This window comes from Alligator mississippiensis, chromosome 5 (assembly GCF_030867095.1).
Source record: "Alligator mississippiensis isolate rAllMis1 chromosome 5, rAllMis1, whole genome shotgun sequence".
Taxonomy (NCBI): Eukaryota; Metazoa; Chordata; order Crocodylia; family Alligatoridae; genus Alligator; species Alligator mississippiensis.
The window spans coordinates 128,285,695-128,297,755 of NC_081828.1; the positions used below are offsets into that span (position 1 = coordinate 128,285,695).

General features: G+C 42.9%; 1 protein-coding gene across 3 annotated transcripts in view; it reads left to right on the top strand.

The window, feature by feature from the left end:
• Positions 1-12,061, top strand: part of DPY19L1 (dpy-19 like C-mannosyltransferase 1) — a 97,469-nt gene that overhangs the window by 63,954 nt on the left and 21,454 nt on the right. For all 3 annotated transcript variants that reach the window (XR_009462542.1, XM_059728688.1, XM_006269102.3), the window contains 3 exons: positions 2,226-2,250; positions 3,011-3,130; positions 9,091-9,265. Coding sequence is in view for 2 of the 3 variants with exons in the window: in XM_059728688.1 (XP_059584671.1) it covers positions 2,226-2,250; positions 3,011-3,130; positions 9,091-9,265 (320 nt within the window). In the remaining variant the exon portion in view is untranslated. The remainder of the gene's footprint in view (positions 1-2,225; positions 2,251-3,010; positions 3,131-9,090; positions 9,266-12,061) is intronic.

Sequence of the window (12,061 nt, forward strand, 5' to 3'; positions counted from 1 at the left end):
GCAGTGCTGTGAATGTATAAACCTGAACTACCTAGCTTGAGTCCCAGAAGTAGCATATCTTGAGCATCTCTGCATGGTATCATATTGTGCCATGTAGACACACTCAAAGTTTGAGAGCCAGCCAGCTGGCAACATACTTGATGTGATGGACTTCTCTTTCAGCATCCTAGCGTTCATCCTGTCCCTGAATCGCTTGGGCATATCTTGAAAATACAAGACAGTAGGCCTGTGCAAACAGGGATGTATTCAATTCTGATTTGGATTTGACTGATTCAGAGGACAGTGATTTAGAGATTCAGATCACTGTCCTGAATCAATTTGGCTGAACCTGCTTTGAAGGATTCGGTGCTGGTTCGGAGAGATTCGGTGATTTTGGATTGGCCAGGGAGAGGCAGGCACAGCCGGGCAGCTGCAGCTTCTCCCACAGCTCCACCAGCTGTGCCTGCCTCTCCCCAGGAAGGGGGAGCCACGGGAGAAGCCCCCATGGTTGCCTGACCCAGTCCCAGCCTAGTCCCAGCACTTAAAAAAGACCTGCACTCAATGGCTCTGGTAGCGGCAACTGAAGCCTCTGAGGGCTTGTGGCAGAGCCCCCCTGCAGCAGTGGGGGCAAGTGGGGATCATTCCTCCCCCCCACGTAGCACCCGCACAGCAGCTGCCCCATGGCATGGGTGCCATGTGGCTCGCCAGGGCACCGTGCACTGCCTGGGAACTGGGGCCCCTGAGGCTGAGTGCTGCCAGGCTCTGGCTGACGCATGGAGCTGCCCCAGCTCCCAGACAGCGTGCGGCGCCCTGGAGAGCCGCGTGGTACACACGCCATGGGGCAGGTGCTGCTTGGGTGCCAGGCGGCTAGGGTATTCCCTGCTGCCCCCCACTGTGTGTGTGGGGGCTGTGCCACAAACCCTAAGCATCCTCCCCCCCTGCCCCCAGGCTGGGCTGGGCAGCTTGTCCCAGTCCCTCCCCCACGCCCTTTTCCTCCCACCAACCCCAACAGACTTACCAGCTGGAGGTAGCTGTGTCAGCTCTCTTTTTAGCCTATGGCCAAATCTCCAAAGCGGCCAAAGCTTTTCCAGATTGATTTGGAGTTTTTAATTGGTCTCCCGATTCGATTCAGATTAAGTCCCCGAATTGGGGCGAATCTTATCTGAATCAAACCAGCTACCAAAGCTTTGCACAGCTGTACTATACAGCTGGTGTTTGATCTGGACAAATTACTGCCGCCTTACCCAGCACCGCATTTATCTTCATTTTTAGTTGTATGTTATTTTGAAGTCTGTTTTGTTACCTGTCACTGACTCCAACATTCAACAGTGATGAACTAGGCAACCAGAAATTTTTTACTTCCCCACTGTGGTCCCTTTTTTGTTTCTCTGCTATTAGGTTTTTTGTGTTTGTTTTAGCAGATGTAGTCTTCCATTGAATTTTCAACAAATATGAGATTCAAGATTCTGTTCTCACAGTTTTATGAGCACAGTAGCTATACATATAGTGTGTGTGTGTGTGTGTGTGTGTGTATCTATATGGATATATATATATGGATTAGTTTGTGAAAATAGATTTGCAGTGATTCAGTAGCAAAGTTAATTTCTTCTATGATTACTTTTTTGCTGAGACCTAAGTTACAACTTCCATCATTTTCTCCAAATGAGCCAGAAACTGTATAAATGATTGACTTTTTTGTAATCAGTACTGACTGTCATAATTAACATATTTACTTCATGAGCTTAGGTTCAGTGTCCAAGAACTTAAATCTGTAAAATTATTCATAGTCATGAAAACATGTAAAGCTCATTTTTCATCCTTTGAAGATAAACTAATACGTAATGGAGAGAAAATAGTTATCTGACTGTATCAAGAGTTGCATGCAACTGTTAGTCTGAAGTTAGTCAAAAGGCAAGGCAGGATGGGACTAATTCATGAGGCAGAAGCTTTTGTAAGTGACAGCCTATTTTTGTCAGCTGCTATTCATAGTATTCACAGGTATTCATAGCGTCTGACAAAAAGGCTGTTGTGTACAGAAGCTTATGGCTCTTTGAATGACTTAATCTGTACCACCTTGCCTTCCCTTCTGCCTGGTTTTAATGAAATCTATGGCAAAAACATGTTTGTGCCAGTATTATTGATTTAGTTCTGTTTAATTGTATAGATCTCACAAATCATTTAAGAAAACTTCTGCTTTCCTATTAATTATTCTAATGTGAACAAATATTTTTTTTCTTTTTATTCAGAGAGGAACGTTTTAATGATGGTGAGGTAAGGCTTCCATCTGCTTGATTTGATGTGCTTCTTCCTAATGTTTTTTTAAACAGGATGATCTCTGTATGATTGGATGCTTGTTCAAAGCTAAGTTTTCATGTCTAATTCCCCATTCCCTGTTCAGTATTGCTTTCCATATGTCACCAGAGTGACTTTTTATAGCTATATGCTTTTACTGAAACAAAAAAAGATATTTGTAATATAAATAAGCCACCATAAAGTCTAGCTTTCAGTATTTTCTTGATGTGTGCCCCTTGCTTGAAGAGTACCCTTTTCAATAGTATTAGATTTTAGGTGTGCACCGATAAAGATTTTTGTGGCCGATACTGATAGCCAATTATTAACCAGCCATATTGTCCAATACCGATCCAATAACCAATATTTAAATAACTTTGCAAGCAGTAGAGAGACTTAAGTGACTTATACAGGAAACATTTCAAACATTATTGGCTACCTGTCTTGCTTCATGCCCTCCCGTATACTAAGTCACCTCTCTAGCAATCTTTTTCATGCTGCTCTTCCTCCTCCTTTTTTCCATTTATGTATTTCATCCACATCTAAGCATACTTAACCTGAGCAGAAGGAAAAGGAAACTCATTTACACTTTGTCTTGAATTTGGAAGATTTTTTTTTACTTTGGTAGAAAGACAAGCTTTCAAATGAGTCCAGTTTAAGAATTGTAATAAAATAACCTTTTATTTGAATGAAAAGATATAGGAATGTTTGCTTATCTTTTGTGTGGTGTGTTTCTCTGCAGCTGGTATACCATGTATTGCAGCTAGTGGCATTTACTGTACTTGGTATTTTAATTATGAGGCTGAAGCTATTTCTGACACCTCACCTGTGTGTTATGGCTTCCTTGATATGTTCAAAGCAGGTAAGATTTTTTTTTTTTAACCCTGAAGCCTTCTCCTCAGTACTTGTGATGCTACCATAATATATTGTCTAAAATCATATGAGTATACAGGTTGAAGACTGCTGAATTTTTTGACTGGAGCATTTAAAGGCAAATACTGAAGTAGTAAATAAAAATCCAGTCTCCAAGCAGATATTAACATTTAATTAAATGTTTACTTAATTGTATCTTGTTACTCAACTTCCTTTATAAAAAGACAGGAAGTACTTTTTTTTCATTAACTTTAAATTATACATTCCATTGCCATTGCAGGTTTATATCAACTTTTAAATGTATTTTAATATTTGGGAATTATTCCATTTTTCTCTAATATTAGAATCACTTACTCAAGCACCTAATGTAATTTATTATTAATTTGGGAATATAGCTTGAAGCTGAAAGCATTTTGCTTCTTTGAAGACAAACCTTGATGGAAATAAGGATATAACTTACAGTTTTAAATCACTCAGGCTATAAACAGCTGTCTCATTTGAGGTGGTCCTGATTGATCCAGGTCAAAACCCAGGGCATGCTATGTAATTCTTTCAAGTTATATTACTGCTTCTCTACCAGTAGGTGGCCAGAGAGAACACAGCCTAATGAGCTTATCCCTAGAGTAACTGGCAATTTAACTTGAATTAGCTGCAATTAATTTACAGCATTGTCCCAGGAAAAAAAGTATTAGCATATTTTATTTCATATACTTCACAAGCACTTAAAGCCAGCCAGTGGACTGGAACATCTGTAGGATCCCAGAACAAAAGGCTTTGGAGGAGAACATTTCATCTGTTTATACCCTCCTGTAAGAAATTGACCATTTTTTTCCCCAGATATGGAATATATGCAAGAAATGGTTATGCATAGAAACACTGTAGGTTTTTCACTAATGAACCTGAGAGAACAACAATTTTGAGAATTATAGAAAAATCTGTAGTAAATAGACTTCACTCCGGCATTGTATAGAGTGTACAAAGTTGCGTAGTCTACACTACTTTGGTTTTATGTATGTAGTGCTCAGGGGACCTGGCAAGTCTCAATATAAGACCATCTTTACAGTTGCTTATAACTTTGCCAAACCTTAAGGGCTGAGACTTTCTGAATTAGGTGTTTACTTCTGGATGAACTGGGACTAGTTTGGCATGTAAACAGGGAGCCTAGAGTAAGGCAGAGACTGGGATAGGGTAGGCAAGGGGCTGAGAGCCAGTGAGGGGTGAATAAAGTGGTGGGGCAGGGGACACTGACACCAGATGTGGAGCTGATGATAACAGGGGACTGAGACAAAAAGACTAAAATCCAATATGGGCAGGTGTGAGGCTGAGATGAAGGGAGGCTTGTGTTCTGTCCCTGGTATTTGTCTGAATGCTGTGCAAATCACTTAGACCAGAGCAGTTCAGGTGAGTTAATTAATTTTGTTCTTTTTCTGGGTGCCCAATTTTGGTTTGATCTGCAGAAGTGGTGAGTGCTAATGGTTGCAGCTAAAGCTGATGGAAGTTTTGCTTTACACACGCAGTACTATTAACATGCAACATACTCCGAAAATAAGTCATCTCATACTGAGCACCCAAAATTGTAGAAACCTTTCCCCTTAATTTCATTGTGTTTTTGCATCATCTTGTCTTTTTCAGCAGTCTCCTGGGTCACAGCAAAGTTTTGCTTTGCCAGCTCCTGGTCACTGAGAAACCTTCCATTTTGGCCTCTCTCCTGCAGTTTTCCATTCTCAGAACCTCTGTAACTGAGTTGACTGAACTCACTTTTCAGAAGCATCTGCCAAGTCACTAAACATTTTAGTTAAATATTTATTTTGCCAGATGTTGGGCAGTGTGTCTTAGAGGGCCTGGACACCTCAGGTGTGGAATGCTTAAGGCAAGCAGTTTAACAACCAGTTGGTCCTTTTGCAGTTTTCTGGGTAACTAATTGCTTTCACCTGACAGTTTTGAGGGATCATCCTCAGAGCTTTTCATTGAGTAATTCTGGCAAGATGTCCTTTTCCTCCTTTTTTCCCATTTACTTTAAAACTAATGCAGGGAACCTCCCTAGCTTACATAAATTGTTACCACTAAATAGCTGTTCAACTGCACTTTATGGGGCATGTTGGATTGCCCTGCTTTTCACTGTAGAGAGCTAACAGAATTAGGTTACTGATGAAGGTATAAACAAGCATCATGGAAGTGGGATCAGCTGTGCCAGCATGTGTTCTGGTAAAGTTGATCTGTTTCATTGGTGTTCACAGCTGTCATCCAGGGCTGTTGCCCCAGAGGGTCAGTTTTTTTTTGCCTCTCCTAGGGCTTCAGGGGCCTGATCCTATGGTTCTAGAGTGCAATACTTCAGGTTGGGATTTGGCAGCAAGATATGCATATCAGGAATCCCTTGCAGGATATTTCCATGGCAGACATCTGCAAGCAGGTGAATCCCCATGGAATCCTGTGACCCCATGAGACTTCTCCTGTTTGCCAGCATGTGCCCCAAGTCGGCGTGCAGCAGCCTGATATACGTGCTGCAGGAATCCCCTGCAAAGGGATTACTAGGGCACACACTAATTCAATGGATGCTTTTCTCTTAAGACATCACAAATTGCAACTCCCTTTGTTCATGGCAAATGTTTTTGGGCACTTGAAATGTGAGGAGGCGCTAGGATATCTGTTTGCCCACAACCTGTGCCGCCATAAAAATGTTTATTGTGGCACAAGAATTATGTCTGTTTGCACCCTTATTCTCAGTGTTTTCAGAGCATAGGTTTGGAAGGAATGAGAAGGGACCTGAGAGAGCCAGCTAGTGATCGTAGTCACACTTCCCAAGCAGCATAAATTTTAGAAAATATTCTTTATCTGTGTGACAAGACAGCAAAGAAATTGCTTATTTACAAAGGCCAAGGGGAACCCAGCAAGAAATCTCTTGCTGTTATATACCTGAGTTGTCCTGCACTGCTGGAAGAGATATGTATTTGAAAATGAGGGAGATTGATGGCCTGCCATGTGATATTAGAGCCCTACTGGAGCACTTTCTGCATCTAAAATGCCACTTGATATCTCTTTTGGTTCTATTCAAAGTTCTGTTGTGCCATTAACACTGCTTTTCAGTAGGGCTGCGACATAGGAATTAGTGTTGGTACCATGTCTCTGTGGGTGCATCTACATGTGCCACTATGGTGATGTTTTTACTGTGCCATGATTTAGTACTTCCAAAAGGCTGCCAGCAGCACAAACTTTACCTGGGCATATGTTTCTCAGTACAAACAGAGTAAAAAGTTACATGGCAGCAAGAAGTAATAAACAATTGGGAAACACAGAACGTGTCTACACGCGATACTCCACTGCCATAGGAAGGAAGTACTAAATCGTGACGTAGTAACAGCCCATACTGCGCTGTATGCGCGATGCATGGTTATTTTTAGTAGCTACTTTCCCATAGTGGCATGCTATACCAGGGGAATGTTGCTATGGCAGTGTAGCTGCTGGTCATGTGTAGATGCTGGCAGACTTTGTCACCGAAGCATGTTGCTATGGTCATGTAGCATCACATGTAGGCATGCCCTGTGTTTTCTAGCTGTTTATTGCTTCTTTTTGCCATGTAACTTTTTAGTCTGTTTTTACTGAGAAACATATGCCCAAGTAAAGTTTGTACTGATAATCTGTACATACTGTCTGAACATAAATTGCTTGATCAAAAAGAATGGTATTCTTTGAGAACCAAGCATTCCATAATTTACCTTCTGTAAGGTGTTCTTTTGAATCTGTGTAGTCAGCAGGTGAATACACACTGTTGCAAGTAGCTAGCCCACTGTTGGAGAAGGAGAGGCAGCTGGCAGAAGGGCATACATTGGTGTGGTCACCATTTTAAGTGTGCCAGAGGGAGGAAGTTATACCAGGAGGGAGGATATGAGAGAGAACTTGAATTGAAGGAGGAGAGAGGGAACAGTGCCTGACAGGCTGGGTTTTACATTCTTGCTGACTGTAGTCACTGTTTTGAGTGTGCAGAAGATAACTTAATAGGAAAGGAGGGAACCAGGAAAGAAAAGGAGTAAAACTTGCAATAGTACCTTGCATCAGATGGCAGCATCCAGCTCTAGAAATAAAATGCAAGTGTTTCAGTAACTTATCAGGCATATGTAATGAGGTCTTCTGCAATGCTTCTGGCAGCTTGAGCATTTTCAAGGGTGGAAAACTGAGTAGCAATTGGGCTGGTGGACTGGATGTTCATGTCTATCTCTGGGCTGTTCTTTGGGCTCCCACACATCAAACAGCTCCTTGTTGTCAGGTGCAGCTTTGTAAAGCAAAGTGGAATTCTCCTTGTTTTGCTCCTGTTGAAAATTAAATGTAGATCAGTTCCGGCTTTTCATGTCAAAAACTTGCCCAGCTCACCACAGTATAATAGGTAGTTGACCGCACTTGGAAGCCAATTTTTTTTTTTTTTTTTTTTTGCTACTACCCTGTAACTTACTGTTAGATGAATTTACTGTTCATTCCAACAGGAGTAAAAACACCACAGTAATTTTGCTGGAAATAACATTGCATACACGTGGAGGTCTCTACATTGGTGCAGCCCACCACTCGCAAACCTCCCCTTGTAGAAAGCCTTTATTAATACAGCAAAGGTTGTAGGATGCAACGTTTTGATTACTGGGTGGCACTTTTTTAATATTCTCAGTAATAGAAAAAATTCAGTAGCACATTTTGTTTTGCGTACTTCGTCTTGCTTCAAGTTCTACTGAACTTGTTCATTTGCAGAGTGGAAGGACAAAATGCTTTCTCTTTGGAGAGAGTCAGTTCAATTTATGGTCTAAGACAGGGTCCAGCTTCTTGGCAGCCTGGGGCCACACACAACACTAGACAGAAGTCCAAGGTCTTCACACCCTGCACGCTTGTCTGTGCCAGCACAGCTCCCCTTATCCATGCATGCAGCACCCTCAGTCCCCTGCCCTGTGCATTGCACAGGCAGCCAGCCCACCTGCAGCATGGGCAGCCTGGCTCCCTCTTTTTCCAAGCATGCAGCTCACACAGATCCCTTTCTGCGCGTGCAGCAGACAGCCTGGCCTGGCCCCTTTCTACTGTGCTACCCCACCCCCTGGAACTAGAACCCAGAACAGGGAAGGGGATCCTGGCTGCCACTGCAAAAAGAATAGGTGGACTGATGCCCGGGCAGGAGCCTGGGAGGCTGCAAACTGATCCCTCATGAGCCTCCAGTTGGACAGCCCTGGTGCAAGAGGATAGCATCCTCATAAATTCTGATTAATGGGAATAACTTTAGTGAATGCAAGTGTTGTAAATTTTTTAAAAAGGCTTTACATTTTATACTTAAACAAGTTGATAAAAATTACAAGGTATATTTCCTCGGGAACTCGGATTTAGGTGAAATATGTCTGCATTAAGTTGTCCTTGGTCAAACCAAACAATAGAGAATTAAAAATAATATTTTGCAGTGTTTATTACCTTAGTCATTTTAATGTAAAGTCAGTTTTTTTGCAGCACAGCAAAGGAGGAAGTAGATATAAAGCAATATAAAAGTTACACTTTCTGATTTGCATTTGAAAGTTCTGAAAATAGTGTTGCTTTTTTATCATATCCATTTAACATCCAAGAATATACTAAGCACTTAATTTGGTAAGAAGATAAAATACTGTGTAGGTGCAGTTGACATTGGTACATTGCTCGAGTTTATTTTACGTGCAATTTTTAAGGTTCTACTTATTTACGTTTTCTTTGCATTTTGTAAGAAAGAAGGGTGTAGTGTGCGCTAGTCAACAAAGAAACAGTTAAAGAGCCTAGTTCTTTTGAAGCTGACAGCAAGACTCCTGCTAATGTCAATAAAAGTAGCACGAGACACTTGACAACCGACTTTTTTTTTTTGTAATGTGCATTAACATATTTCTACTGAAAATAAGTATCAGGCTTGTCCACTGTATTACAGAATGTTCATCTGGCAATTCATTGGTTCTTCTGTTTCAGTTGTTTGGATGGCTTTTTTGTAAAATCCAGCCCAAAACATTGATCTTTGGCATTTTAGCATTAATGGCAATAGAAGGATCAGCGAACCTTCAGAGTCAATGGAACATTGTGGGAGAATTTAGCAATTTGCCACAGGAAGAACTTTTAGAATGGATAAAAATCAATACTAGACAAGGTAAGCTGTTTTTTTGTGTATGATAACCCTATTGAGCTTTAAGCAATAACTGAACGAATATTTAGCAGTAACATTTATTGACTTTTCTGTCTTAGTACATTCAGTAGAGGCCATTGTTAAAACATTGAGTCTTTAACAGTTCTCAGCACATTCCAAGAATCTGAATTGCAACTTTTTGTTTCAGAAGGTGGAGAAAGTTACCATTTTTTAGAATTGGTTCTGTCTAGCAGAGAGGGCCTATTTAAATATCTAAATGTGAAAGTGATCATGGAATGATAAATTCGCTATTTAAACAAAAGGAAGGAGAAGCAGAAAAAAGATCATTAACCTATTGACTCTCACAACTCAGGATCCTGGGTTGGGTGTCTTGGGAAGAAAATCTAAGGGTTAAAGGAGTGGAGGAGAGCTGGTTACTAAAATAAATTATATTAAATGCTCAATGTCAGGTCATCCCAACATAGAGGGAAGGGAAGAATAGGAAACTTAATAAGATGCCTTTAGGGCAGCATCAAAAAACTCTTTTAAGCACAAAAAGTAAAAAAAAAAAAAAAAAAGTGTACAAAAACAGAAACAAAGGTATGTCACTTAAGATAAGATTAAAGGAATGGTATAAATTTGGGAATATAGGTGCAAAATTGGACGTTTAAACTAGCAAGGAATTTAAAGGCTGCAAGCAAGGTTCTATAAAATACGTTTAGAAGTAAGAGGTGAAAAAAGAGAAGTATGGACAAATTACTAAATAAGGAAGGAGAGAAAATAAAAACTGAGTCTGAAGTATTTTAGTATCTTCTCTGTTTCAGTCTTCACAGAGAGATTCATAGTGATCAGATACATTTTTAAGCAAGTGGAATTTTGAATGGAAACAGAAGAGCAGACCAGAATAAGAAAAAGTTAAGAATAAAAAGATGACCCAGTGAATTACAAATCAGGCAGCCTAGCTTTGATTTCAGCAAAGATAGTTTAATAATTTATTCCAGAATCCATTCATAAGCACCTAAAGGATAACAAGGTGATCAGCAGCCAACCTTGGTTTGACATGATCTTTTCCTGACAAATCCATCTAATTTCCTCTTAGGTGAATAATGGGGAACTAGTAGGTTGGAGGGACATGTATCTATCTATGCACTGCATTTACCCAAATCCATGATGACCTTTATTTAGACAGCACCCCACTAATTAGATTTTATACATGAAACATTTATAAATTTGTTATAATTTTCCATGAGTCAAACCTAATTATTGGAGGCCTTAAATTTCTCTCTCTTACTGCAGGGGGAGAGGCAGTGTGGAGGTAGAGGGGGGAGTAGGAGGTGCAGAGAGGTCAAAAAGTTTGGTCACTGCTGTTTCTCCCCACCACTTCCTGATGCTGCCTCTTCTGTAGTCTCCAGGACCCCCACTTACCTCTCCCCGACCACAGCCTTTGCTCGCCACCTGGCCCTCCCCCTCCCCCTTGTTCTAATGCTGGCAGGTCTGTCTCCAATGCAGCCTGGGGCACAGAGCGCACACAGCCCAGCCTCAGAGCAGCCATACCAGCTCTGTGCTCCAGGTTGCACTGGGGATGGAGGCTGCCTGAGTGAAGGTAAGAGGCAGGGGGTGAGATGGGAGGGGAGTAGAGGCTGCAGGAGGAGGAGGAAAAGATGGAGGTGGGGGTGGAGATGGTAAGGTGCAGAGGCAGTTGCGGGGGGAAGGAAGTAGTGGCTCTAGCCCCTACACTTCGTCAAGGCACAGCCATAGCCACAGCAGCTGCCTGCTGCTTCTGTGCCACCGCCCCCCCTGCTTCCCCTGGTCTCATACTCAATTCCATGATGAGGGATCTTTTCCCCCCATGTTAAAGAGGGAGGGGCAGGACTTCATCTTGGAATTGAGTAAATATTGTACATATTTTTATTAGAGGTGCACCAAAACGTCGGTCCAATATCAGATAGTCAATTTTCTTTATATCGGTGCCTATCAGAAATTGACCTGAAAATTTGGCCAGTAAATACCCGTGCACGTGAGCAGCTGAAGAGCAGCACGTAGGGGGTGCGAAGCACAGCCTGGCAGCTTGGAGAGCTGCTTGCAGCTGGTAAGTCTGTTGTGGTGGAAGGAGAGGATGGAAGGAGGGGTCTGATGGCAGGGGGGGAGACAGATCAAGGCCCCATGGTGAGGGAGTGCAGCTGGGGCTGCGGCTGCAGCAGGCACTGCCCAGCCAGGGCTGGGCACAGGAAGGAGCTGTGGCTCATCTGTGGGGTGTGGGGAGGGGTGGGCAGCTTCTGCTGCTGTGTGCACCCTGGGAGGGCACCGCAGGGGTGTATGCCCCTGAATCTGCTTGGGGCGTGGGTGGGGTGGGCTGCTGCTGCAGGCTGGGGCTCAGTGCAGATAAGTGTGCGCACTGCACTGCACCTGCCTCAGCCCCACTTCCTCCCTCACCACAGGGACCTTGATTTTCCCCCCCCCCGGCCCCAGTCCACAGCTGCAGTCTGCCCCATGCAGATCTGGGGCAGCCCCCCTCCTTCCCATGCCCTCCTGGGGTGCACGCAGCAGTGGGAGCCACCCCCCCCCCACTCCATGTCCCCCAGACAAGCCATGGCTCTGTCCCACACCCTACCTTGCCCTGGCTGGGCAGCGCCTGCCCCAGCCCTACTTCTTCCCTCACTGCAGGGGCCTTGATCTGTCCCCCCCCCCCCATGCCCCTTCTCTCCCTCTTCCCTTCCACCACAACAAACTTACCAGCTGGCTGCAGCTTTTCAAGCTGCTGGGCTGTGCATTGGAAATTGGATCAGTATCGGCCAATAAGCCTCCTTAAAAATTGGCTAT